We start from the raw sequence: 27599 nt of genomic DNA, 5'->3' as shown, positions 1-27599 counted from the left end.
AGAAGTTATCGTCTACTCAACACATTGCTTTGAAGCCAGATGCACAATCCACCAATCGTAAGTAAGCTGAAGATTATAAGCACCCATTGCACCTGCCCTCTCTTCCCCTTCCGCCTGTACATCTCCCAGCCCGGTCCTGAGCGTCCTGGCAAAGGCAGAAAGGTAACAACTTCTGCATCTGCCATTACTTTTGATGCCAGGTCAGCAGGCAGGTTGCCAGCATAAGGTGCCCAATATCTTCCAAAGACGGTGTTGAGGATGCCATCTCGGGCCTGAATACGCGACACTGAAGCCGCGGTACGACACATGCCTACCATGCGAGTGTATCGTGTCCCCCGATACTGCTGGAGGAGATGCCGGATTTGGGCATTTGACGGCTTGCAAACTCCGCGGGCGTTGACGAGATCATGTAGAAGGGAAGAGAGCGCGGCAGCATCCTCGATGGCTGAATTGGCTCCTTGGCCAAAGTTGGGCGTCATCTGGTTGCACACTGAGTAAGCCCAACGATCTCACTTCAATTTTCCTAGCGACGTACCTTGTGAACGCTATCTCCAATCAAAACCATCCTATCATGGTGCCATGTCTCGAATACTCCCTCCTCCAGCGCTGTCATCGAGGACACCTCTCTGTTCTTCCACAAGTCCCCCACGCAGATGTTTTTCCAGAACCGCACGTGTTTGACTCGATCGAAGAGCTGTACGGCATCCTCGTCTGAGAATCGCGGGACATCAGGATATACGTACTTCCTATCCAACTTCTGGATCACGAACCAGAACACCCGGCCATGTCTGCCGTGGATTGTTAGAATGGATAGATGGTCGAAAATCCCGTTGATCTGTTCGCTTATCTCGAGCCCTGGGATGGCTGATGAGATCCCGAAAACGCAGACATATTCGACAGTCATGCCTACTTGTGTTAGTTCTCAGTGCACCCAGCACAAAGGAGATGGGACTTTGTAGAAGCATACTTCTTCTTTCACGTGTCGAAACTGATGCAGGCCAATTCTCCTCCGCCATCTTCCAGATCTCACCTCTCACCCGACTATGTACTCCATCAGCACCAACCACGAGATCCGCCTCATACTCTGTCCCATCAGCCACCGAAACAGCAGTTCCACGATCCGACTGTCGCACGCCAACTACCCTTTTTCGAGTGAGAACGTTCTGCTTCTTCCTCAGCCCCCCATACGCAATCTGCAGGAATTTCTGCCGGTCCAAGAATGCAACCGGGTATCCGAACCTAGAACCTTAGCCACAACACCCTTCATCTTCTTCTGTCCACAAGACAATCCAGAGACTGTTGACATACCTGTCGCCAAGAACCTTAGGATAGACGTTACTAAAGCAGAACCCATCTGGATAGCTAATGTTCGCCTGATGCAACGGCTCAATCACACGCTCAATCTCCCCAAATAGGCCCAGTTGCTCGAGGATCCGTCCGCCATTTGGCATGATACCTATCGAGGCACCAACTTGCGGAGCAACATCTTCTCCTTTTTCGAGTATGAGGTACTCGATATTGGCGCGTTCGAGACAGTGCGCAAGGGTGAGGCCTGCGACAGAACCGCCCACAATAAGGACGCGAAAGGGGGTTTGCTGGGTATTGGCCATACTTGCGAGAAACGCCAGATACAAAGCCTAATTGAAGCTAAGTCCTGTGTATGGTATATATATTGTGTTTATCTGGTTGACTGGAATTATATCGAGCCTGAGGCAGATGGATTTCAAACTGTACGGCAAGCCAAGTGTTTGCTATTCTCACTGCTGGAGCGACTGGACTTCAAGTGACATCCAGCACTGGCATTGTGGCATAACTGCGTAGTCAAGCTACTTCGGGCTTATGCAAGCCAGCCCCGTGGTACATGCGCTTGACTAATAGTTGCTGTGTCACCAGCGTGGCTGTTCATTATGCCATCGTCTACTTGCAATCCAAAGTGGCAGAACGGCAGAATGCTTTACTTTTATTTCTACCCAAGGATAGCAATATATGTGAAGACAGTATATCAACTGCGTTATTCTATCATGGGTGATGGACTTTATCGGCTTAAACATATCTATTACATGACAAGCAGAAACTCCGTTCTCATGAGAGCACCACAAAGAGTGGTACAACACCGTGAACTTTCTCCGCCATTCCGCCAGGATATATCACTGTGTTATACACACTCATCTATCTCCGTACTGTTCCTGGCTACCAATCCCGGTGATATAGAATCTTCCCGCAGCTCATACTTGCGTATACAACGCGCAATACCTCAGGTAAAGCATCTACCTCTCCTTGTGCTTGATTCCACGCTGGGATCTTCCTTCTTGTCGCTTGACAGAATAGAATAACACACCATATAGAATTTCGAACAGAAAGAACATGACTACGGACCATAGCACAAGCGGGCAGTTCAACCAAGAAAAGGCCTCCCACCAGCGAATATATCGAACAAGGGCAAAGCCAATGGCTGATGTTGACCCAAGAAATCTGGAGATCCTAGTGATTACTTAGCCCAGCAAAGCACCTGAACAGATCAAACCAACGCTTACCATAGCGTCCATGACGCCCCTCGTGTGTTTCCCCGACTCAACAATTGAAACACATTCCCTATGCTGATAAAGAGCTGGCATGCAATTGCCCCCCACGTATAGGCTTGTGCGGGACCAACCTGGGCAGTAAGAGCCATGTGACCGCTCAGACAACAAAGTGTCGTCGCTGCAAAGACGAGGGGCATATGGTCCCTCACCATTGCAGAGTGGTGCCATTCATTTGGGGCATTCCTGATTCCCGCGTAAATAACCCCAAGGTCGAGAGAAATGCCCATGAGAAAGGCAACCCGCTCGACAAATCCTTTGGCAGGATACATTGTGCAGAATACAATTTCCCAGGCAAAATTGATGCAAAGGCCCCCGATGGTCATGCAGTATGTTTGGTCCTTGAACGACGTGTGAATCATCTCCACATAGTGAGCAACCCAGCCAACAGCCATTCCGATGACGAAGATATCGGCGAGCCATTTTAGCTCGTTATATTCTGGTGGAGCAGTAGAATGGTCGAACCCATCCATTGAAGCGATACGAAGAGGCGATTCAATGCTTATAGAGATTCGGTCGACGTCAGGATCTGGGACACTTGCGTTCTGCATGACCTGAGTGTGCTTATATAGTGAGATGGCTTGCGGTCACTTAGTGCTACGGCGCCCTGGTCCTGACGGTATGCCATGAAGCCCTGTCATTCCATATGAGTGGACTGATGTCTGTACCAGGTAGGACCACTAGGAGTCTCGGTGATCATGTGTTACCGGTGTGCTATTCTCAGGCCGCTCAAAGACCTGCAAGACAGCCAGGGGAGTGCACCAGGTTTCAAAGGCTGTATCTCCTGTCGTGCCGCTGGAGGCATGTCGCCATACCCAATTGTCAGCTTCTCTCTACAGCGAGAGTCAGGCAACAACCATTCTGGCCGGCTCAACCACACTGAAAAGGAGATGGTGTAACTTGTGCGAAGCAACAATTTATCCAGAGGGGACCCTGAGCCCTTGATGATGTGTGTACGGCTGAAGTATCCTATCCATAGCATACATATATAGACAGGACAGCGTCCCTTTGCGAGCTCATCGGAGTACCGCGCTGTCATCCGTTAATTTTCTCATCCTTGCACTTCGTCCCACTCAGGGAGGACCGAATCATGGCGGCACTTCCGGACGTTGCCTCCATCCCCATCCCTCTGGTGGCAACCCTAGGCATTGCCCCTCTAATTTTCTATCTCGCCCTTGATAGAATAGGTCCCTTGTGGCCAAATTCCAAAGCTTTCCTGATTGGCAAGAAGAACCCGGAGACCGTGACATCGTTCGAGTGCCCATATGCCTACATCCGTCAGATCTATGGGAAGTATCACTGGGAGCCATTCGTACAGAAGCTGTCTCCGAGGCTCAAGGATGAGGATCCGGCGAAATATAAGATGGTGCTGGAGATAATGGATGCAATCCACCTGTGTCTGATGCTAGTTGACGATGTACGTATACCTTGAATCTATTTAATTACACTCTAACATCAAGCAGATAACTGACAATAGCGACTATCGAAAAGGCAAGCCAGCAGCTCACCGAATATATGGCCCTTCAGAGACAGCAAATCGCGCTTACTACCGAGTCACCCAGATTCTCAACAAGACCGTGCAAAAGTTCCCAAAGCTGGCCAAGTTCCTGCTCCAGAATCTGGAAGAAATCCTCGAAGGCCAAGACCTGTCACTAATCTGGCGACGGGATGGACTGGGTAGCCTTTCAACTGTTCCTGAGGAGCGAGTTGCAGCCTATCGCAAAATGGCGTCATTGAAAACAGGGGCGTTATTCCGGCTGCTGGGGCAATTGGTGATGGAGGACCAATCGATGGACGGGACGATGACTACTCTTGCGTATGCCTCGTTTGATTCCTTACAAATCTACCATATCTAGCAGGAGCCGAAAGCTGACCTGAGTTAGTTGGTGCTCTCAGCTGCAGAATGACTGCAAGAATGTCTACTCATCCGAATATGCCAAGGCCAAAGGGGCGCTTGCCGAAGACCTGCGAAATCGAGAGCTCTCGTTTCCTATTATCCTCGCGCTGGAAGCTCCCGAAGGGCATTGGGTCGCCAGTGCTTTGGAGACCAGCTCACCGCGCAATATTCGAAAGGCGCTTGCTGTGATCCAGAGTGAGAGAGTGCGCAATGCTTGTTTCAAGGAGCTCAAGTCGGCGAGTGCTTCGGTCCAGGACTGGCTGGCTATCTGGGGACGGAATGAGAAGATGAATTTAAAGAGTCAGCAGACATAGCATTTTCTTATTTTGAGGTATACGGTTTCACTTCTGGGATGAGGTTCGAAGGATCATACTATTTGGGACACGTTGTGGGTTTAATTTGTGCCATACATACACGGTAGATCAAAACAGCATATATCAACCTTTATACGTTGAGTTCAGTTCATTCATTGAGCTATGGACTGGTGTGTCGATGTTCCTGTCAGCTTCGAGACTTACATTGACCTGGAATACCGTACAGCCTGCTTCGGATGGAGTAAGGCCATAGATATAGTCCGAGCAGGTTGTGGTAGCATCAAGCAAGCCACAGAGGGGTACGTGCATGAACCATGTTACAATTCAGACCACCATCAGCTGGAGTATCCTACTTCGCCAACATCACTGCCCAATATCCGGGTGGTGCTGGCGCTGCGCTCACCCTAGCCATTATTCCTCCTACCCAGCCATCTTCGCGACAGTGTGATTCGTGTCCGTTGTCTATGTACAAGCTCTGTGGAGCGGTACTTGCTCGCATGATTAGTCTGTTGTGCAGATGCTCACTGTCTTGAAGCTAACAAACAGAGCTTATGCATCAGCTGTCAGACCTGCCATAGTCTCTCCATACTCTACCCACAATCAAACAACCAGGGTTTCTTACCTCCCCTGTACTAGATTCATCCCTCATACACGCCCCTACCATTACCCTCATCCTTCTAAGTTCTGATTCTGCTTCATCCTCCCAAATACAACACAATGACTCCACCCCTCCTCCCAACAGCCCTCATCTCCGCCATCCTCGGCATCACCGCCCATCTAACCTACTTCATCCACGCTGACCTTGAAAAACACGTCGTCTTCCTTGCCAACTGCCTCATCTTCTGGTCCTTACTCGGTCTACTCGCCCTCTTCATCCTCGGATATATAGAGATATCCCAATGGATCGGACTAGCGATACTAACCTTCCACTCCTCACTGTTAGCTTCTATAGCGATCTATCGATACTTCTTCCACGCGCTGGGCGGGTTCCCAGGTCCGAGGTTGGCAAGGATTACCGCGTTGTGGGATTTCAGGAATACAGTGATGGATGCGAAATGGTATCTTAAAGTGAAGGAGTTGCATGGGGTATATGGGGATGTTGTTCGGATTAGTATCTCCCTCTCCCTTTGTTTCTCGTGTGGTTTGTACAATCTCTGACGGATTAGATAGAACCTAGGGAGATTTCGATCAACAATCCATCTGCGATAAAAGACATCTACGGCGTGGGTACGACATGCGTCAAGGGACCGTTCTACGATCTACATTATCCGCACCGATCATTGCAGATGGCGAGGGATAAGGTGTTTCATTCGAAGAGGAGGAGGTTATGGGATCGGGGGTTTACGTCGAAGGGTAGGTAGGTCTCACACGTATCTGACAGATTGTTTCGCTGATTGATATGACTAGCACTCGCCGGCTACGAACCATATCTCTTAGAGCACTGCAAAAATATAGTCCAGGTTATTGAATCCCGATCATCGCAAGCACAGGAGACCACGGCGCTAATTGATGGGTTTGCATGGGACTCGATGGGGATATTTGCGTTTGGGAAATCGTTCAATATGCTGCATGGGGAGCCGCCGAAGATGCTGCAGATGATGAGGAAGATGGGGCGCGGGGCAAGTGCCTTGTTGAGCTCGATTTGGCTGGTTATATTTATGCGGGGGATGGTGGGTGTGAGGAGCTTTACGGATAGATGGTTGGAGTGGTGTGCGCAGTGTGTGGAGGAAAGGAGTAGGGTATGTTTGCATTTACTGTCTATTGTCAGTTGCGAATGGTTTAGGCTGATGTGGTTCAGGTCGAAACTGATCGTCGGGATCTCTTCAGCTATTTGATCGAGGAGTCAAGCTCTGAGGGAGACCAGTCTATAGGTGGCGTTGATGGGGATCTTGTTCGCGATTCAGAGCTCGCTATTACGGCTGGTAGCGACACGGCTGCCAGTACCCTCAATGCTTTGTTCTATCTCCTGGCACGACATCCAAAGAAGCTACGTCAGCTCCAGGAGGAGATAGACTCTGCTGTGCCAGCTGGGGAGGAGCTGTGTCATGCGGCATTGGTGAAGAAGCCGTATCTGGAGGGGTGTATAAATGAGAGTCTACGTCTGTGTCCAGCTGTTTTGAGCGGATTGCAGCGCGAGACAGGGCCGGAAGGGCTTCGAACGGCGGGAGTCTATATACCTCCAGGGATGATAGTGTCTGTGCCGACGTATACAGTTCAACGAGGTAGAATATTTACCTTTTTGGTGAAAATATTCGCTGACATCTTTACGTCTAGACCCGCGCAACTTCCCCCGTCCAGACGAGTTCATCCCAGAAAGATGGTCCACGCAGCCAGAGCTAGTCATCCACAAAGAAGCACTCAACGCGTTCTCCAGCGGCACCTACTCCTGCGCAGGAAAGGCATTCGCGATGATGGAGATGCGACTACTCGTTTCCACAATCGTAAAACACTTCGACATTGAGTTTCCCCCAGGGGAAGGACAAGAACCGCTAGATAGACTGGGAGGAACAGGACCATTAGATTGTTTCACAACACATATCCCACAATATCGTCTCCTCTTCACAAAGAGATAGATAGCTAGATAAATTTCACTACAGGATTGTGTTACTCCACACTGAATAGTCGGATGTCATGTAGTGATTAATGATGGTAGGCATCTACCGTTACTGTTTCACTCCATTCACAGGCCGCATCCGGCCAGGCAGGAAACACGGTTCAAGGCAGGGGTTTCAACCAAGGAAACTCAACTTAAAGCAGCTTGAATTCCGTCTTGACTTCAACTTGCTTTATCCCTGCTACTAAGTTTACTACTACCCCTTTCATGGGAGGTATCTTATTATCTATCCCTTTTCACTTCCGTCTCACTTGAATATGGCCTCCGAAGAGGAACAGCGCACAGGCCAACGGCCCAGCATCAGCATGTACGATCCCGCCCGAGACCGCTGGGAGGAGCAGCCTGTAGTTGCTGCTGAACCAGCGTCGGCTTCTGCTTCGATCGAAGCACCACCATCCCAGACAGAGGAAGTCAAACCGGTGAGTTAGTCATTCCTTTTTAGATTCAGTACAGAGTTCTTTACAGTGGAGAGAGCAAGTGGAGTCCTCTGCGAACTAAAGTGGCGCTTACGCTCGGCGGAGGCGGTGATTACTTATTCTTCCCGCAAATAAAAGACTCCGAAAAGAAAATGCTCCTGCGCGTCTGATTGTCTCGCGACATTCTTTTTTCAGTGTTCCATCTTCTTTCCATTGCAGGATATCTGACGCTGATTGTGGATGTTCATTGGGTTTCTCCATTAGGTTCATGATCCTACTGTGACTTCTACGAGCGAATCTCTTCCTCTTCCCCAAACCGCCGCTACCGATCCTTCTCAACAACCGGAGCAACAGCAACAGCAACAGCAGCAGAAGCAGCCTTCTATCCCGACACCTCCATCCTCTCAATCACGTCGCAAACACAAGATAAACAAGATGGGTGACTACTCTCGCTCTGGGTCTGCCGATGTCTACGCCGAGCAGAGCTCTCCTGCGGCCGAAAGCCACAAGCGCAAGCTCGAGGACGAGACATCGGAGCAGCAGCCACCCGCCGACCAAGCGAACGACCGTCCCATTTCAAAGCGTAAGCGACTCGAAGAACGACACCAGAAGCTCCGGAAACGCGGCCAGGCACCTCCCTCGGCTTACTCGCGCCGCGATGGCGACGAGACAGCAGCACGCGCAGCACCACAGCCCCGATCCCCCTCACCGCCCCTTCCTCCGCGGTCTCCGTCGCCCGAAGTGCAGGCGCGTCAGCGGAAACGGCCCGGTGGTGGAGCGCGACGAGGTCTCGTGGACCCGCAGACGCTGCGGCGGCGACAGGAGGAGCGGGAGCGCGCGCTGGAGGAAGACGCGATGCGCAACTCGCAGAGCCGGGGCGTGACGGATATCGTGAGACAGCATTACAATGCGGTTCCGCAGCGGGGCCGGGAGTGGCGCAAGACGGAGAGTAAGATTAAGGGGCTACGCAGTTTCAATAATTGGGTGAAGAGTACGTTGATTCAGAAGTTCTCGCCGGATGAGGAGTTTGTGGCGCGGGCGATTGGGACGAAGGAGTGGGCAGATGGGACTGGGCCGCCGCCGATGGAGGAGAAACGGTTGCTGGTGATTGATTTGGGATGTGGTAAGGGAGGTGATCTGGGCAAGTGGCAGCTTGCGCCGCAGCCGGTGGATCTGTACGTGGGATTGGATCCGGCCGAGGTGTCGATTATACAGGCGCGCGAGCGGTATGCGGGGATGCGTTCGGGCAGGGGCCCTCGTGGTGGTGGACGGAGGGGAGGACCGCCGTTGTTTCATGGCGAGTTCCGGTCGAAGGATTGCTTTGGGGAGTGGTTGGGGGATATTGATATTGTTCAGCAGGTAGGAGTGGATCCGAATGTTGGACCGGGAGGGTCGATGATGGCATCGCGATGGGGTGGGGGTGGGTTTGATGTGGTGGCGTCTATGTTTGCCATTCATTATGCGTTTGAGAGTGAAGAGAAGGCGCGACAGATGCTGCGCAATGTCGCGGGGTGTTTGAAGAAGGGTGGTCGGTTTATCGGCGTGTGTCCTAACTCGGACATTATCAGTGCCCGTGTGGCCGAGTTCAATGCCAAGCGCAAGGACCGTGAAGCGGCGAAGCAGGATGCTGAGCCGGAAGATGGTGAGGTGGAGGAGGAGGCCAAGGCAGAATGGGGGAACTCGATCTATCGGGTGAAATTCCCTGGGGATACGCCGGAGGATGGCATCTTCAGGCCGCCGTTCGGATGGAAGTACAGCTACTTTATGGAGGAAGCGGTGGGTGAGATCCCGGAGTATGTGGTGCCGTGGGAGGCATTCCGAGCGTGAGTCCATCCCAAGACCACGAACTATGGTTTACGATACTAATGAAGCAGGTTGACGGAGGAATACAATCTGGAGCTGCAGTACCGCAAGCCGTTCATGGAGGTGTGGCGGGACGAGAAGGACGATCCGGAGCTGGGGCCGTTGAGCGAGCGGATGGGAGTGAGAGATCGCACGACGGGCGAGTTGACGATGACGCCGGAGGAGCAGGAGGCAGTCAGTGAGTATTCCTTTACTGCAGCTGGAGAGGGTGTACGCTAACAGGGCAGGTTTCTACCATGCGTTTTGCTTCTACAAGGTGTGATGGATACATAGTATTAGATGAGGGTAAATAGGATGTAATGGACATATCTATACCTACTCCATTCATAGAATGTACGGAGTACGTAGTAGTTACAACGATATCGATAAGATAAAGAACCCTTCCCAAAACAGCCTAGCGCCACGCATCGCATCGCGTCGCGTCTTTCAACTTATCTTTATCCATCGATTAATATTTAGCCTCAAAGAACATACAACAAAGAAACTCACCATATACCATATACCATATACCCCTCTCTCACCCTTCTCACCTATACCCACCACCCACACCCACACCCACTTGGACTACACTCACCACACCACACCACACCCTCAGTCTCACTCACTCACCTCAACGAAAAGAAAAGAAAAGCAAATCCACACCAAAATGCCCAAACGACCCATCACCACCCCCCGAAGAAGAGACCGAGAGAGAGAATCAACCCCCCCTCTCCCCCCCTACGAACCCCCAACCAGCACCCTAACCACCCTATCCCAGCAACCCACCACCGCACCCGCCCTCTCCGCCCTCCTCGCAACACACACCTCCTCCACCCTGAAAACACATCTCCAGCACGCCCAGGAGAAACTCACCGATGCGGCGGGAGAGATTAACGAGCGGTTAACGGATGCGAAGGAACGGAGTAAGAAGGCCAAGGAGAGGAAAAGGAACTTGCGACAGCGCTCTGCGAGTGAGAATAACAATGATGGTGATGGTGAGGGGGATGGAAGTGAGGATGAGGATGAGGAGGGTGGGATTGAAGAGTTCGAGGAGAGAGTGAAAGCGACGACGAAGGTCCTGGAGGAGACTATTCGGGGGGTTATTGATAAGGAGGTGCGTGGGGAGGAAGTTGGGAGGGTTATTGCGGGGTTGGAGGGGGGTGTTGTTGAACGGATGAGGGCTAGGGGGGTGAGGAGGAGTCAGAGGGGGGTGCAGTTGAGGAGGAGGAGGGGGAGGGGTGATGAGGATGGTAGTGAGGAAGAGGAAGGGGAAGGGGAAGAAGAGGAAGGTGGGGATGCAGAAGAGGATGAAGAGGGTGCGGTGCCATTCCTGGCGCAGTTCGAGGGAGAATTACAGGGCAAGATGGAGGAGTACAATGGGATGAGTTTGACGAGACGGTATTTCCCCCATCTCCATAATACCATATCTTGCAAGGTAATTAACACAGATTGGGGCAGCTACACAACCAACAACTCCTACATCGGCTTCTACAAGATCATCCACGAAGCGAAACACATCGGCGACGAGATCCCTCCTCCACCTCACCCATCAACATGGTTCTCTCATCTCGAAGATCCCCATTCACAACCTCCATCCCACCACCATCCATCTACCTCCACCACTACCACCACATCTACATCCACCAGACAAACCAAAACCACCACCACCACCCGCTCTCACCCCCGCCATCCCTCCCCTTCTGCTTCCGAAGACGACGAAATCGCCATCCAAACCGAACGCATATCGCTAAAATGTCCACTGACGCTCCTCCCCTTCCGCGACCCAGTCAGCAGCACGAAATGCCCACATAGTTTCGAGCGCGAGGCGATATACACCATGATCAGCGGGAGTAATCAGATGGTGCCTGATCCGCGGGGATCATCTGGATCTGGAGGTGGTTGTGGGAGAGCGAGGAAGCGCGTGCGCAGCGTCAAGTGTCCGGTGTGCGAGGTGCAGTTGACGGAGTTTGATCTGCGGAGTGATCCTGTGTTGGTGAGACGGGTGAAGAGGGCGGAGATGGCGGAGTTGAGGGAGAGGGAGAGGGAGATGTTGGGGGAGAATCAGGATCGTGATGGTGATCAGGATGATGAGGTGGGGGGCGGTGGTGGGGGGAAGAGGAAGAGGAGGGGGAGGAGGGGGAGGGCGGTTGAGGTTGATGATGGGGATGATGATGATGGGGATGATAGTGGTGGTGATGGGGAGGAGAGGATTAGAGTCAAGAGGGAGAGGGGGATGTCTGTTGCTGCTGCCGCTGCTGCTAGGATTAAGCAGGAGAGGGCGGGGTCGATGGTCGGTGTTGAGGAAGTTGATTTGGATGGAGAGGAAGAAGGGGAAGGGTATGATTCTATGTATGATGAGTGATTCAATTTCATACGATTGATCTGGTATCAGAGTAGACTTTTTATTGCCTATCTCTACTTAAAATCACTAGGTAGCTGCAAAACACGGGTGTAATAAATACAAACAGCCATTGAAACAACATCAACCATCCATCGAAACACCATCCTCCGTCCACAATCATTAGGGCATTTCGATCTTCTCCTGCATCTGTTCCAGACAGTGCAACCAGATCCGCACCTGTGCAATAATCATCATCGAACGACAGAAACCGCGGCATTGAAGTCAAGTCAACTCAAGTAGTTGTCGACGAGCGAAACATCATACTGAAGCACTGCACCCTACTTGGTAATCAAGTTCAGATAATCGGCCACGATAAGCGTCACCATCCTGTGGGTCTGGGGTTAGCCAACGGCACTACTAAGTAACTAACAGCAAAAGGTGGAGACACTAACGCATGAGGAGCGATCCGCACATAGTACGTTCCGAAACCGCGGTAGAACCGCAACCAGCCCTCTTCCTGGACGACCTTGCGCGCGCAATCCAAGACGCCCTTGTAGGGAAGTTGACCGGTCTTAGGATCCTTCTGCTGCTTCTGCAGACGGGTCTTGACAAAGTCGAAAGGCAGGGAGAGGAAACTGGCGAAGAATCCGGCAATAGCGGACGCGGCAAAGGTCTGGTTCTGAGTCGACAGGCTAGTATGCTTCTTCAGCTGGGCCTTTGACTCGGCGAAGAAGGTCAACTGGCCGACGTTGAGTGCCATGGCACGGATAACGGTGGGGAAAGCACCAGCCCACAGAGCCGGGACACCTTCGTGCTTGGAGATGCGGAAAAGCGCGTCCATGACGGAGCGGTAGTTGGCCCGCGCCTCGGGAGGCTTGAGACCGTCGGACTGCATACGCACCAGCGCTAGATCGGCCGGGTTGCCAATCATGGCGGCAATACCTCCGGCAGCGAGACCGGCTCCGGCACGTTCGGCGAAGGTGACGCTGCGGTTGGCGGCTTCGGCACGCTTGTTGAGAGTCTTGCTGAAGGTGTCGAAGAATCCCAGGCGGGCGGTGGTGTAGACGGCCTGGCGCAGCAGTCCAGCCGACAGACCGGTGTACAGATCGAGGGCCTTGCCTGAGGCAATGATGTCGCGGGCCACGCCAAAGGCAGACGGGCGAGGACCGGTGCGCACACCTTCACCAGCGAGCTGCAGACGGACTTTGATCATGTCGATGGGCTGGATCACGACCGTGGCAGTCATACCGGCAAGGCCACCGTTCACGAAGGGAAGGGCAGCGCGAGTGTAGGGGTGATGGAGGAAATCCACGGCGGGCTGGGGCTCTTTGGCCGCGGTGGGGGAGGCCATGTTGACGAGGAAGCAGGATTCACACCAAATCTAGAGAGGTCAACGAGGGTTAATGCGGAGACTTTTGAGGAGTGAGGGCGGATGAGACGCGCCGAACGAAGGATTTAAGAGGAGGAACGCAGATGAACGAAGGATGAAACGCGAATCAACAGATAACACGATACGCGGTGGGGGTAGGGAGAAAAGACCATCTAGCCATAAGGATACGAGTGCCTGGCGGAGCAAAGAAAAAAAGACAGATTTTCTTTGCCAGGCACTCAGCATGACCGACCGTGACGTGAAAAGGGCGGGAGGGGAGATTCGACGTACCGTGGAAGCACAAGCTGGACAATGAGGGGAACCCGGTCGAAGTCACGAAAAGGCCCGACGAGAATGAGTAGGAAGTGGTGAACCGGTTTTTGGAGGAGAGTTAGACAAGTTGGAACGGTCAGATGATGGGAAAGGAAGAAGTGAGGAGGCGAGAGAGTGTGTGTTGTGCAGTGAATGGATTAATTTGTTGCAAGGTTGTACAACTGGAAGCAAGCAAGCAAGCAAAGCAAGTATCTTGGGTGGGTTGATTCTGATACTTATAATAACTTGATGCATGAGTCAAGGTAGCATTGACGGGGATTCGATGATGTATTTGTATGCCATTGATTCTATCCGAGAAGCCGACCATGAAATCCAGCAGTAAGAAGTAGTAATTACTTGACTGACAGTTGAATAATCTTCTCCAGACTGGGCAACTGTTTCCATCCCCACTTTCAAGTTAGCCGATGCCAAACTTAAGGCCCGAGCGATCGATGAGGATTTAGTATATGATTCAGAGTAGTATAGTAGTTGCTGCACGATGCCGCCAGCTGGAAAATGCGGGGTTGCCACGTCTGATGATATTCCTTTCATATGATTTGTGTCTATGATGAATTTGTTATTCTTGTCTCTTTTAATAGATAACTGTCTCTCTCTTCTCATAACAGTACAATTTATTTCCAAACATGCCGTGTATTGCAAATATCCAACAAAAAAAGAAATCAGATACAAACAGCAAGCTAATACCAAAACGTCATGGCGGGGAATAATCATCCATCATACGTACATAAAGTAATTACCGTAATCTCCCCACACCCCCACTAAACCCAATCGGGTCTAACCACGAGAACGGTCCGGTTTGCGCTGCTTCTTGCCGCCTTCCCGAGGTTATCTCCTATCTCCTCTTTCCCCAGTTTGCCAAGTGGGTTAGTAATGTCGGTAATAGTAATGCAACCTGAATAATAATATTATTATTTTCCAAAGCTTGGTCTCGTCGATCAGTCTAAGGTAGGTACTGTCTGTTACTTCGGAGAAATCTGGTCGTATAACATATTCTTTTTTTCGACTTCACCAAACACCAGTATACCTATCAACTGCCGTTGTGAATACTAGTAGAGAATCAGCAATAGAAACATGGTATCACTCACAACATCAGTAACACGAACAATAATGCACACCCGGAATAATCATATTCAGATTCCCTACTGTATGCTGGATTATCTCCTTTCTCCCGATTCCTCCGACTTTCGGATCTTCCCCCGTGCTGCCTGCCACTGTCAGCCGGAGAAGATCTCCTCCGTCCTCACTTCAGTGACAATGTGATGACTACGCACTTCAGTGGCGTAGCAACTATGATCGAATCGCAGGGTCCCAGTCAAGTAACCGGCAAGGTGGATGACTCGGTTGGAAGGGTTTGTTGGCTGTATGCCGGAGCACTGATCTCCTAGCTCACTGCCTCCAGGGTCAACAAGTTGTTGGGAATCTACATCTACCTACAACAACAGACCCATCAAACCTAGCTAGTTAGTAGTAATACACGTCGTATCGGAATTACAGTTCCAAAAAAGGGTCCTCCCTATCCCCAACTATCCCAATAAGACACGACTTTCTCCATACTGCATCCTAGATAGTGGATGAACTGGGCCGACGGATACCTTCGCGGCAACCACTCCCCCCTGGCGGCAGCACATCTCGGGATCCCGGAGCGGGTGAGGCGGGTATCGGTAGTCGCGCGCGGTGAGATTCACTTCTATCCCTCGGGTACTCTCCCGGGACAGGACCCAGCAAGGAGTAATCAGCAGCGTGCTGACTGGCCGGTTACCCTGTCAGGAGGTCCAGGCCCCCAGGCGGATTAGCTACTGGGGCTTAGACTACGATCCTGTCTGTGGGGACTACCTGCCACAAGCGAGCTGCAAAGAAAACAGCCGATTCTCGCTGGATTGCCCGTCTCATATCGGAGTAATGTCACCTGCAGGCTATCATCTCTTCATCTGGCGGCCTATATTGCTCCTTGTATCCGGCGGAATAGCCGACTCGGTTTCTCTTCTGCTAAGTGTGCCCGCGCGGCCGAAATTGAATGACCGCCCTCGTTCTTGCTGATGATGTGGTCGTAAAGTTGGAATTTCTGCGCGTTCGTTCGCCCAATGCCCGCCCCGCGTGCCCTGCCCCCATTATTGCGGCGATCGTGGCTGGTCTTCGCATGTCGCAACTCCACGTGATACTTGCCAACACCATCTGGAGCTCCAACGGCGCTAGATGTTGCCCAATGCACACACGTCGCCGAGCTAACGCCGAGATTGATGTGTCTTTGACTCTGCTTCGTTGGGCAGCCATCGTTCCGGGAGGTACTTGTTTGGCCAGGGCAATGCAGCAGGCTGTGGATATTATAAACGTATGTGCCGACGCTGCCCCCCGGCTAGGATCTGATTGTGTCGTATTCCTCGACTCGATGGTACGGACATCTTGCCACGGCTGGTGAGATGCGTAGCTTCTCCTTGTTGCATGCTTGAATGTAGGTACATTGCTGCATCAATGGGCCGCTGCGGATATCGCTGCCGTGGGAATTGCGTTCCGTATCTCGTACGCCAGTTTCTCATATTATGAGGTAGTTGCGAGGTAAAAGACTTGCGCTTAGGTTGACGGAAGTGGAATCCGAATCTGAGTATTAGCACTTACCGAAACAGGAGACCGGACAGCAACGGCGGGCCTTGGTCAACCGACTGAAGACGCATATGGACATACTCGCCGCGTCTGCCATCATGCTATTGACCATGCGATGATAGCGCGAACCAACTATATTGGGACTGCTGGCTGCCGAGCAGATTACAGGCTTGCCGAACAAGATGGATGATAACCTCGAACGCAAATTAGCTGCACCAATCTGACACGATCATTGGCGTCCCCACGAGCTGCCATCCCCATCTGACTGCGCGAGATAGAGGGCGTCGGGGAACCTATGAACATGCGACAGAAGCTCGGTTCGAACCCCCGGTTGGCGGCGCTTGAGGACCAGGTCCGATGATGTTACTCAACTTAGCCTGTTCAGTTGAGTACGTCACGGTAAAGAGATTTCTCGTCCCTGTTGTATCACTCTGTAGTCGATATCCTTTCGTAGGTCTTGTCCTCGAACGTAGATAGCAAATCTCTGTCAGTAATGTCTCAATGGTATGACTAACAACCAACCTTCCCGTCCACTTTTCGAGTTGTAGATGCTGGATTACTATTGTGGAGGTAGGGCACCCAGGAGTCGAGGGAAATCTTCCAATTGTCCCAGTAGTCCTATGAAGATCCATCGTAAAGAGGTAAGGGCATTATCTTGTTGACATTCTGATGTTTGCATTACATCCCTTGTTTGAGTCGGAGGACCAGGGGTGAAAACATGGTTCTGATGGCACGGGACGTAGGATGTAATAAGTTTAAGAAAAGCAACATTAAGTGTAGGCCAGTCATTGCAAAGTCTCTCCCCGGAGACTAAAGTACGTCTGTTGATGCAAGCGTACAGAGCTCATTCGCATCGGCGTGCAGCTTGCAACTAAATTTGCATGTTCAAAACTAAGGGGCAAGGAGGTTGGCTGAAGAACGCCTTGATGTGAAACTTGTTAGACTTGATGGCTATAGCAGTTGCAGATGGCATACGGATGGAGAGCAGCGTTGCAGAGAAGAAGGAACAAGTCGGAGACGCTAAACGGCGATCACATGTGGAGCCAAAGATCGACCCCGGTTCATCCCCGTGACCCGCTGTGGATTCAAGGCTTGCTACGGTAATTCTTAGACAATTCATTTACGTAGTAGATAGTTGATGAAGGTATATTTTGAATTCAATTTCTAATCGTTACCTCGACTTCTAATGAAGCAAAAACCCAAAAGGAAATGCCAATGGTATTTTCCCCGCCGGCCGGGGTAGGCCACACATGGTAGTGGAAGATTCAGATGACCCATGATTGGAAACGCAGCACGCCATGCAAGATATCAAAAGCAGATAAAAGGAAATGGAAGAACAGAAGGGGAAACAATTTACTGAGGCACCGGACCGGCCGCAATGACCTCGGGCGTCGCTTGGTCAGCGTACTTGCCGAAGTTGTCGTTGAACAGCTTGGCAAGCTTGTTGACCTCGTCGGAGAAGTTCGTCGAGGCGGTCCAGCTGTTCTTGGGGTTGAGGAGCTCGGAAGGAACACCGGGGCAGGTCTTGGGAACATGCAGGTTGAACACATCGTAGGTCTCGTACTCAACCTGGTTGAGGGAGCCGTTGTGGATGGCGTCCAGGATGGCACGGGTGTACTTGAGAGGGCAACGCTTACCACCGGTGGTAGCGCCAGCACCAACCCAACCGGTGTTGAGCAGCCAGGCGTTGGCCTTGTGCTGCGAGATCTTGTCCGCCAACATGCGGGCGTAGCGCATGGGGTGCAGGGCCAGGAAGGGCTGGGCGAAGCAGGAGGAGAAGGTAGCCTGGGGCTCGGTGACACCGTCCTCAGTACCAGCCATCTTGGAGGTGTAACCCGAGATGAAGTGGAACATGGTCTGCTCGGTGGTGAGCTTGGAGATCGGGGGAAGGACACCACGGGCGTCGCAGGTGAGGAGGATGATGTTCGAGGGGTGCTTGTCGGACAAGCAGGGGATCTTGGCGTTCTCAATGTACTCAATGGGGTAGGCACAGCGGGTGTTCTCAGTAAGGGTGGAGTCGTCGTAGTTGACAACACGGGAGATGGGGTCGAAGACAACGTTCTCGAGGACGGATCCGAAGCGGATGGCGTTGAAAATATCGGGCTCCTTCTCGGCGGAGAGGCCAATGCACTTGGCGTAGCAGCCACCCTCGATGTTGAAGACACCACGGTCGGTCCAGCAGTGCTCGTCGTCACCGATCAGGGCACGGTTGGGGTCGGCAGACAGAGTGGTCTTGCCAGTACCCGAGAGACCGAAGAAGACGGTCACGTCGCCGTCCTTGCCCTCGTTGGCCGAGGAGTGGAGGGTCAGGACGTTGTGCTTGACGGGCATCTCGTAGAAGAGGACGGTGAAGACACCCTTCTTCATCTCACCAGCGTACTCGGTACCCAGGATGACCATCTCCTTCTCGGCGAAGTTGATGGCAACGGAGGTGGCGGAGGTCATACCCTCAGTGAAGCGGTTGGCGGGGAAAGAACCAGCGTTGTAGATAACGTAGTCGGGGTGGAAGTGCTTCAGCTCCTCCTGGGAGGGGCGGATAAGCATGTTGCGCATGAAGAGAGCATGGTAGGCACGGGCGCAGACGACACGGACGCTGATGCGGTATCTCTCGTCCCAGCCGGCGAAACCGTCGATAACGTAGATGCGGTTACGGGTGTTGAGGTAGTCGACAGCACGCTCACGGTTGATGCGCCAGACCTGCAAGTCGGGATGCCGTTAGCAACAGTCCGGATCATGGATGACGTCATCTGGAGAACCCCGACCAGGCGCAACCTGGTAAACAAGCATTCTCAGGAGCACAACCGGACAGAACCCAAACTTTTGTGTCGCACAGCAGTCGCAAGATCAAAAATGCCTCAAAAAGTCTATAATGAGGCATTTCTTTCCTCCCGTTGTGCTGCCAAAAAAGCTTGGGTCCATGCCAGCTGCGGGTCTATGCAAGGGATGATCCTCATGCGCGATATATTGCACTTGCAGGAGAACCAAGAAAATGAGAACAATGGAAAGCACGTACATCAGGAGTCATGGGCTTGTTGACAGGTCCCCACCAGACATCGTTCTCGGAGGTCTCCTCCTTGACGATACGCTTGTCAGAGGGAGAGCGACCAGTCTTAGCACCAGAGTAGGCAGTCAGGGCACCGCTGGAGGTGATAGCGGTACCAGTCTCGTAGACCAGAGCATCTTCGTAGAGAGCAGGGACAGCAGGGTTGGCAATCTATCTTGGTTAGCAAGGCTCGAGAAACATTTGCGACAGGTGAGCTTACAATAGCAACGCGGTCATAGTCAATGTGGGCGTGTTCGTGAAGCTCTTCCTCGAGCTCAGTGTGACCCTTGCCCGGCCTGGAGAGTCATGTTAGCATCGATCTATACCAGGCAAGGTCATAGAATGATATGCGATACATTGCCCAAGCAGTTGAGGGTAACCCCGAGCAATGCGACAACATATCAAAAAGGGAACGGGTAGATAGAAGGAAAGGACAAGACATACTGAACACCACCAGGGTGCAGAGCAGTGCGATTCACCGAAGCAGCAACCATGTTTCTTAGTGAGGTAGAATGATAGTTATTATTTCTTTGTTTTGCGAGTTGCTGTTGGAAGAAATCTGAAGCAAGAGGACCAGGTTCGGCGGGGGAAACGGGGGGTATATGAATGTTTGTCGCAGGACTCATGATGGGAGATCCAATACGCCTGAATGTGTGGAATCGCAGCTGGAAATGTTTACTCCACCGTTCCACGGAAGATGTCGGGGCAGCAGACCGCGTCTCGACGGCGATGGTTATCGTGAAGAGTGGAAAAGGAAGACAAATGCCTCGAATCGAAGCCCGAAAAGTTCCGAACCCCAGATGTGGGCACGAGGTGGTCCCGGAAGGGATGGCGGATGCACCAACTAGAGTTGAGCAAATAACACAAGCTTCGGAAACAGGATCAGAGATTTGAGGCGGTATCACGGATAGCGCGTCAGGGGATGATGAATTAATGTCTCATCAACGGCACTAGTGGGAGTTGGTACGCAGGTTTGGAGTGGTTTGGAGTACAGGGATAGACGCTTAAGCTGCTAGTGATGCAGAGTGGGAATTCGTGGCCCCGGCGCTACGGGAACGAGGTATTTATTATTATGTGATGGTCTTGGAGCCTGCCGCGCGCAGCCACCACCGGATCATCGAGTGAGTGAATGCTGCAAAGAGTTCATTCAATTACAATTTCCTCAGTTCCAAGGACAAAAGGACCGTCTACTCTTTCTAGCTGGCGGAACAAATAACAATGGACGTAGGGAAACGGGTAGATGGAACGAGTTGGAGTGGTGACGTTGAATGAGCTCAATGCAAGAAGACGGAGTCTAGAGGCGATAACTAAAAACTCCCATAAGCTAGACTAGGGAAATTGCGGGGGGAAAGCAGTTTTCTTCCTTTTTTTCTTTTTCGGCTAGGAGGGCTGGACTATACCCGACCAGGCGACTCGTGTGTAATGCATTGCCAGGACTGGCTGAGAAATGACCCATAATGGAGACAGAGTTAGGACTGCATTCAAGTCTGGGCCCGACCAGAAAAGCAGAAGCAGCAATTGCGAATGGAATCTTTCCGAGTGACGAAATGCCGGGGGAGAATCTCGGGTTCCCCTCGTCCGCACTTTCCCGCTTCCGGTATCATCTTAGTCATCCCCTTCCCGAAACGTTCCTGTCAGCCACCAATCAGCATCGGCATGTGCGACCGATGGACAATCCAACGTCACTCTCATGGGCAGAAGATATTGCCGTCTTTTCGGGCTCGAGCATTATTTTCGGGTGAGCTGTAAATTGAGGCAAATGAGAGCTATCAGCTGGATCCGAGTCACATTTCTGGGATTCCATGTCATACCGATGCGGGCTTTTGCCATCGTCAACCCGCTACGTGGACCCTTGAAGGATGCCCGCCCGTCTCCTTACTGCAGTAATATCCCTCATACATGAGTCTCAGTTCTTATCTACAGACGGTAGGTTTCAAATATGAGATGCATGGGCATCTAAAATTCTCTTCTATTTTGCTCAGTAGATAAGAAAAGGGGGCTACCTCCTTTGTAGCCACCACGATAATTGCACATGATAGATCAACTTGGCCCCTTTCCGAATTCCCAAGAATATCCGAGTTGCCGCCCCCGGCTTTGGTCAGGTGCCTGGAAGAACCCCCATTTTTGCCTCCCACGCGGACAATCAAAGGAATGGCGTATGACGAATTAGCCAAGAGCACCTAGCCCGGGATGTTATCACGGTAGATAGATGCGACGGAGAAATAGTGCCCTGGCATTGGAATCAGCCAAGATGTCATTGCGGTGTCTTTTCCCTATCGAGCCACAGCAGCAATCTGTACCCCGCATCCGAGGAGTGCCGGGGCCACGCGGGCCTTTCCCCGGATGTTCTCGTCCCCTGGGGGTTGTCCGATTCCGGCTAGAGCGTAGTTAAACGCTTTTCCGGTTTGTGGATTGGTAGTCTGATGGTTGGAGAGGGGGTTGTTCGAACTATTGATGGTGATGGACAGTCTATACGAGTGTTTCTGAAAATTGTAGCCTCCCCATTGCAAAAGAGTCACCTGTCCTACTCTGTGCTTATGTGTTACCTATCATTGGGTTTTCGTGTCGGATACGAACTGCAGTTCGGCTCCTCTAACGGGTTGTTAGCTTCCGTGCTAATTCGATACATCTGCCTTCACCGACTTCTTTGCCACCACTTCATACATTGAGACCCTGCAATGCATTTCTCTGCAGTTTTTGTGTTATTTTGGAGTAGATGCTGTCAAGCTAGAAGATAACTCAGGCCGCAATACTTGTGTTTAGCCAGTAGCTTGGGTATTAAGTTCATCTGTATCAGTGCCACATTATATATTTTCTCCTCCGTACTAGGCACCCTTGGTCGTAGATGCGACAATAGTTTAACTACATACAGTAGGGTACTGTCTAGTATTGCAGGCAGCAGAAACATGATCCAGTCAAGTCTTCTAATGGCGAAAACAGAAATTACATTTACAGCATGAAGTACAATGATCGAAAACTAGCTCAAATAGTACGGTGGAGGAAGCGCAACCTGGCGAATTGAAATAGTCTTCTCCAAATCCCCCTGTGCACATGACACAATTCCATATTCGACATAGTGATATATATGGAAACAATCGTCCTGCTGAAGGATCCAGCTCAATTTAGCAAGAACTCCAGACCGAGCTAGTCTGCGAAGTAGCTCCAATCGCTCATCTAGACCGGCCACCATGATTTTGTCTCTTCCTGATCAAGACGTCTGCCTATATTATGTGCGCGTGATGTTTTTTTTTTTTTTTCTCGATCGCCGTCCATTTTATCTTGCTTCGGGCTTTTTATACCAGTTCAGGCTAGTGTGGACACCTGCAGACAGCACTGACAGGTAGCTCCTGTGTGCATGCTGCATAGCAAACGATACCCCAGAAGCTTTGCTGTCCCTTCGCGAAATACTGTCAATCTGCAGGAGCAAGTTGCGTCCGTTAGATACGTTGGACTGTTCAACATACTGTCTGCGGTGTCTCTCGTCGTGGTTTCCACCACACACTCTTATCTCCCAAGGATACCTTTGATGAAATCACTTGAGCTGAGTCAGTCAAATGAGGAACTCTCACTTATTTGCGTATAGCAGATAGTCACGCAGGCTTCTCTGATGACCGTCAGCATGACTGAGACCACACATTCGACCTGCATATAACCTTTAACGTCTATCTCACCTGGCTAACGGCTCATATAGTGTATCTTAGACATCTACCGTTCATCGCAAGGTAAGCAGTACTACATCCTGTCCGGCTTCCGTTCAGCAACTGACAATATAGGCACATATCATTCTCCGATGCCAGCTAGTTAGACGTATGATGGCTATTTCGTTCGGAATTGCTTCTGTTTAAATCAAAAGCAATACCTCAATTAATTCCCAACAGACGGTGCAGGATCTCAGTTTTAGAAGTTGGAGAAAGCCACTGAACGCCCACCGTATCAGGACCATCCCGAAAGCTTCGCACCAGACATAACAGCCCACAGCTCGCAGGCCTTGGAACTAAACCTCTCTTATCCTCTAAGGTATAACCCATCTCGAACCGTCTCTATCATGATGGAGCTATCCGTCCTCGACCTTTTGATAACGCCACCATCGCCCTGGTACTGTGCCAAGCAGCCGAGCACAGAAAGTTGACCCCGAGCGAGACTGATGCCATGGTCACCTGTGACGGCAACACGGGCACTCTCAGTTGACTCCAGAAGATGGACTTCCACGACAATGGGTAGACTTTCACGTCTCCTGGTAACAAGATCCTTACTTTCTTTTATCCCAAGCAACAATTCCAGACCTCCAGAGGACCTACGCCCCTTTGTAATGTCTATCCTCCTGATTTGACCCGATTTAACGCACTATGCTGAAATAAAGGAACGTTCTCGACATGGGAATGTCTGGAGCTGTTATATGGATCGGAGAAAGAGACCGAGGGATAAATCTGACACTATGGGCGGTGGATTCATTTATGGTCAACATATTTTCTGTTCTACAGCAGGCAATAACCCCAACTCGACAGTAAATCACCGTGGTTTCTACTACCAGTCCATTACGACTGTGTACACACTTCAAGGCAACCAAAGAGTGTGTACAGCATATCACACACAACCTTTTGACTATTGAACCAGGCAACATTCGTCGATCACCCACCACCCCACTCACATGCACAATACCCCCCAAGAAAATCATCAACAACCTCACCACTACACATCATGATCACGATACACTACCCAATCCCTCCCCTTTAAACATTAAATACCATGAATCCCTCCAACCAAACTCATCTACTTTATCACCCACAAAAGCAATTCTTCACAAACAAAAACAAAAATAATCATCTGCGCCGTGCACACACTCGCTTCTTGTCTTATCAAACAACCCCAGTAGCCAATCACATACCGCCGATCCCGCATCAGGCGGGGCAAGTACTAAGTAAGAAGCGGGAATATCACGCGCGCGCCGCGGCGGGGTTTCGCCAGCACAGCAGAAATGCGTGAATCATCGCTGAGGGATTAGTCAAGAAACTATTTATTTATTTGTAGCTTCCCCTGTCTTTGGTTTCTTCTCTTGCTTACTTTCTACGTACATTATCGACTCTGCTACTTAGCTTCAGACGCTTTCAGGTGAGTAGACGGAAGAGAGAGACTCCGTTATTTTCTGGTGATGATAAGCAGGATATTTATTGACTGACTAATGACTCATAGTTGACTTCATTTCATTTCTCTCCACGAGATAAATACTACCATATATCCAATCTATCAAAATGGCCGGTGCTCACCAAGCTTGCCCCTCCTGCGGCGCTGCCATCCCTGGCGAGACTAAGACTTGTGGATCTTGCGGAAAGGTACGTGGATCTCTTCTTCCTGCAGTGTCTGCGTGTTTAAGGTGGCTATTAGCTAATTACTTTATTGTATGATAGACCTGCCCTGTTTAAACTACCTTCGGTTCGATCTGGAGATGATATAAGGCGTTCATGGGGTTGTGGGTGTGGGGATGCGATAAGTAGTAGGCGAAGGGACGGGGTGTGGCTGTATAACGTGTTGACGAGTGACGACGACGACGACGATGAATATAAGATGAGATAAGATGAAATGAACGAACGAATAAATAAGAGATGATTGCTTCGTTCTTCGTAGAGATACAAATCACACCAGATCTCTCATATCCACGGTTCTAATCGACCGACTGGACTGTGTTGAAAGGCGCTCTATGCTTCGATCGGGACTGTCTTCTCTCGACCGAAGCATAGTTTCCGTGTCTTCTTTGTACTCCTGTTCCTGGTCGCTTTCGCTCTCTGATGGTCGTGAGAATCGGTTGTTGAGGACCATCGAGTGGCGCTGGGGATTCATTGTGCTGTTGTTAGGGAGAGGTTCGTTCTCCGAGAGAAGGACGACGGTGACTGGGTGATCGCAGATACGGGGTACTTTGAAGATGCTGTAGAGGGCGTTGAGAGCTGGTACTGACAGGCCGTGGACTACGATGGAGAATAGGACTAGCCAGTAGACGACTGTATGTCCATCTGTTAGAGAATATCTCTGCAGTTTCTGAGTGCAATGCATGCATACCTGGTACCATCGCGGCTGTCATGCTGTTGATTTCCTCGTCGCTTTGTCCTGGGGGAGGAAATAGTCGACGAGTGTACTCGACGTATGAGACCGCGCCGATTCCTATATTTATGTCTTAGCATGAGAGACTCAGAGAAAGGTATGCAACCTTACCAATTGGCCCAAAGTGCCCCAGGAACAGTGCCTCTCTCCAGTCGCTGCAGACCTTGGGCATGAAGCGATATCCCACCAGAATAGCTGGGATGCGACGAAACACCAGGATCAGGAATCCCAATGCAAAGAGCCGCCAGAGAGTTATCCCCGTATCATGGGGACGTTGGAAATATTCCCATGGCATGGTCGCCCCAAGGAACATGAACGCTGCGAAATTCAGCAAGGTTTCCATCGTCGAATTGAACGAGTCATGTCGAGCTTGGATCTCTTCGTGATAAAGACCATTCCAGTTCAAGACACACCCAGCAATGAAGCAGGCGAGTGTCTCGTCGGAGCCGAAACAACCACACGTGCCAACAAGGAGCAATCCAATTGCTGCTGGGACAAGTGTGAAGCTTTCATGATCAATCCACCTGTGCTTGACCGCTTTCTTCAGCAGCTTCTGGGACACGAACCCTACGAATGCACCGTAAGCTGCACCTAATAGGATCATGTATAGAACTCCTTCAATAGCCCAATGTTTGAGCGCCACGCCTGCGCCGCCGCCGAAACGTCCAACTCCAGTTGTCCCGAGTACATCTGGGACTCCTCGTTCCAGGTCAAACTCTTCCAAGCTGAGGGTGTTGGCTGGGGCTTCGGCGTATCGCAAGAACGAGACTCCGAGTAACAAGAGTGGAAACCCAAAGCCGTCATTGCCACCTGCTTCGGCGGAGATGAACTCTCGCAGTGGTCGGCGGACGAAGTTGTCAGCAAAAGGGCCTTTCGCAATTGCCTGAGACAGGACTGGATCGGTGCAGGTTACGCAAGCGCTGATAATGAGTGCTGAGAGCTTTCGTCGGGCGATTAGTCGCTTCAGGGCTAGCACAGTAGAGGCAAGGGTAGACATACAAAGGAGATGTGCGGGATCACAAGCTTTACGCACGCAGAAGTTGCGAGCCATGAGATGGTCATTAATGGTAATAGGCAGATGGTCATCTCCACCATGCGTTGCCTCAGGTATTTCTTGGGTAGTTCATATCCCACTTTGACTAACTGAACACCAATGACGAGACGGGTCAAGCCCTGAAAGGTCAGCACTATCTCTTCCAGTGTTTAACCGGTGGTCTTACATAGGCTATCTCGCTGGTCTCGTTGGCACTATCACCTCCCCATTGAGAAACATTCAGTAACTTTGCACCAGCTGGCCCAAAGCAGATGCCAACCACGAAGGCAGGCACTAGGAGGATTAGTATCGCGTCCCTTAATGTAGGATGTAGAATCATACGAGCTTCACCAAGGTACCATCTTTGTTTGACCTTCAGGGAGACGAAGCCAAATAGGAGAATGTAAAGGCCTCGGTAGGGTATTAGCTCCCCACTTGTACCATATGAATATGAGTCGCTTCTCCTCACCTGTAACGGAAAGAACAAGATTGAAGTTGCTAACGTCAAGAAACGGATGCAACATCCCTGCTAACGCCAAACAGCTGTTGACTGGGTCCGGCTGGGGCAAACAAGCCTCACTCCCAAGTCGAGTTAAAGAAATCGCGCATGGGTCCTAACAAAGATAGATACTGAGAACCATCAATCTTTCAAAGTCAAAGTGTGGGAGACTGGCGTAAATGGATTATTTGTGCCGGTCAAAGATACCATTCAAATTCTGCCCTGGCTAGGGTAGAAAGTCGGGGGAGGCCGCCTGTTCATACAGCACGGCCAGACCATCAACGAACTCCTAGTCACCCCTTACCACACTGTACAAGAGCCTGGTGCTGTCACACCCTTCCGCCAGGATGCATACATAGTGGGTCCTGATACGCCTCCCTTGCAGGAGGAATTGCAGCTTCGAAGCTTGGCTGCGAGGCGTAGATAGGAATGAACTAGGAATGAAGAGGCCAGGCCGCATCCCGATGGGCGGAAGATAGATTTGCATGCCAGTCTGAGGTTAAGCTTTCGATTCGTACGTAACTCTAGGAATGTGATAGACCGTGGGCAATGTAGCGTGTCATCATATAGTCTATTAGCAAAGAAGGCTTATCAGTAAAGGGATGGAAGGAAGCAAGATGTTGATAAC

At 51.1% G+C, this 27599-nt stretch overlaps 9 protein-coding genes across 9 annotated transcripts; 4 read left to right on the top strand and 5 right to left on the bottom strand.

Moving 5' to 3' along the window:
* Positions 1-5: 5 nt before the first annotated feature.
* Positions 6-1610, bottom strand: BO88DRAFT_446031 (FAD-dependent oxidoreductase; the record flags this gene model as incomplete). The annotated part of the gene is made up of 4 exons (XM_025710257.1): positions 6-479; positions 536-906; positions 968-1239; positions 1309-1610. 4 exons carry the CDS (start codon positions 1608-1610, stop codon positions 6-8), a joined length of 1419 nt encoding a protein of 472 aa, XP_025559366.1.
* A 657-nt stretch (positions 1611-2267) lies between these two features.
* On the bottom strand, positions 2268-3052 carry BO88DRAFT_348350 (uncharacterized protein; the record flags this gene model as incomplete). Its single annotated transcript, XM_025703415.1, has 2 exons — positions 2268-2481; positions 2535-3052. 2 exons carry the CDS (start codon positions 3050-3052, stop codon positions 2268-2270), a joined length of 732 nt encoding a protein of 243 aa, XP_025559365.1.
* Positions 3053-3669: 617 nt separating this feature from the next.
* On the top strand, positions 3670-4790 carry BO88DRAFT_456811 (prenyl transferase; the record flags this gene model as incomplete). Its single annotated transcript, XM_025710944.1, has 3 exons — positions 3670-3996; positions 4043-4395; positions 4463-4790. The coding sequence occupies 3 exons, from the start codon at positions 3670-3672 to the stop codon at positions 4788-4790; spliced, it is 1008 nt and encodes a 335-aa protein (XP_025559364.1).
* A 717-nt stretch (positions 4791-5507) lies between these two features.
* BO88DRAFT_437725 (cytochrome P450) lies at positions 5508-7388 on the top strand (the record flags this gene model as incomplete). The annotated part of the gene is made up of 5 exons (XM_025709639.1): positions 5508-5931; positions 5961-6143; positions 6198-6529; positions 6589-7012; positions 7065-7388. 5 exons carry the CDS (start codon positions 5508-5510, stop codon positions 7361-7363), a joined length of 1662 nt encoding a protein of 553 aa, XP_025559363.1. The 3' UTR covers positions 7364-7388.
* Positions 7389-7613: 225 nt separating this feature from the next.
* Positions 7614-9945, top strand: abd1 (mRNA (guanine-N7)-methyltransferase; the record flags this gene model as incomplete). Its single annotated transcript, XM_025705161.1, has 4 exons — positions 7614-7823; positions 8085-9643; positions 9695-9861; positions 9911-9945. The coding sequence occupies exons 1-4, from the start codon at positions 7662-7664 to the stop codon at positions 9943-9945; spliced, it is 1923 nt and encodes a 640-aa protein (XP_025559362.1). The 5' UTR covers positions 7614-7661.
* Positions 9946-10013: 68 nt separating this feature from the next.
* BO88DRAFT_437724 (SUMO ligase MMS21) lies at positions 10014-11734 on the top strand (the record flags this gene model as incomplete). Its single annotated transcript, XM_025709638.1, has 2 exons — positions 10014-11060; positions 11121-11734. Coding segments are annotated over 2 exons (1660 nt in total), but the record flags the coding sequence as incomplete, so codon positions are not given.
* A 284-nt stretch (positions 11735-12018) lies between these two features.
* Positions 12019-13803, bottom strand: BO88DRAFT_407335 (putative mitochondrial dicarboxylate carrier protein). Its single transcript, XM_025707401.1, has 2 exons — positions 12456-13803; positions 12019-12390 (listed from the first exon to the last, which is right to left on the bottom strand). Exons 1-2 carry the CDS (start codon positions 13352-13354, stop codon positions 12342-12344), a joined length of 948 nt encoding a protein of 315 aa, XP_025559360.1. The 5' UTR covers positions 13355-13803; the 3' UTR covers positions 12019-12341.
* Positions 13804-17656: 3853 nt separating this feature from the next.
* Positions 17657-19972, bottom strand: acuF (phosphoenolpyruvate carboxykinase PCK1; the record flags this gene model as incomplete). The annotated part of the gene is made up of 4 exons (XM_025703398.1): positions 17657-19000; positions 19317-19517; positions 19567-19642; positions 19791-19972. 4 exons carry the CDS (start codon positions 19970-19972, stop codon positions 17657-17659), a joined length of 1803 nt encoding a protein of 600 aa, XP_025559359.1.
* A 4681-nt stretch (positions 19973-24653) lies between these two features.
* BO88DRAFT_130981 (putative plasma membrane antiporter) lies at positions 24654-27284 on the bottom strand. The gene is made up of 7 exons (XM_025701395.1): positions 26942-27284; positions 26815-26883; positions 26660-26766; positions 26439-26612; positions 25551-26379; positions 25398-25499; positions 24654-25339 (listed from the first exon to the last, which is right to left on the bottom strand). Exons 1-7 carry the CDS (start codon positions 26994-26996, stop codon positions 24978-24980), a joined length of 1698 nt encoding a protein of 565 aa, XP_025559358.1. The 5' UTR covers positions 26997-27284; the 3' UTR covers positions 24654-24977.
* Between the last annotated feature and the right edge of the window lie 315 nt (positions 27285-27599).

The sequence above is a fragment of the Aspergillus vadensis genome (assembly GCF_003184925.1).
Source record: "Aspergillus vadensis CBS 113365 unplaced genomic scaffold BO88scaffold_24, whole genome shotgun sequence".
Taxonomy (NCBI): domain Eukaryota; kingdom Fungi; phylum Ascomycota; class Eurotiomycetes; order Eurotiales; family Aspergillaceae; genus Aspergillus; species Aspergillus vadensis.
The sequence above is the reverse complement of the archived record's forward strand: the minus strand, read 5'-3'. Positions and strand labels throughout refer to the sequence as shown.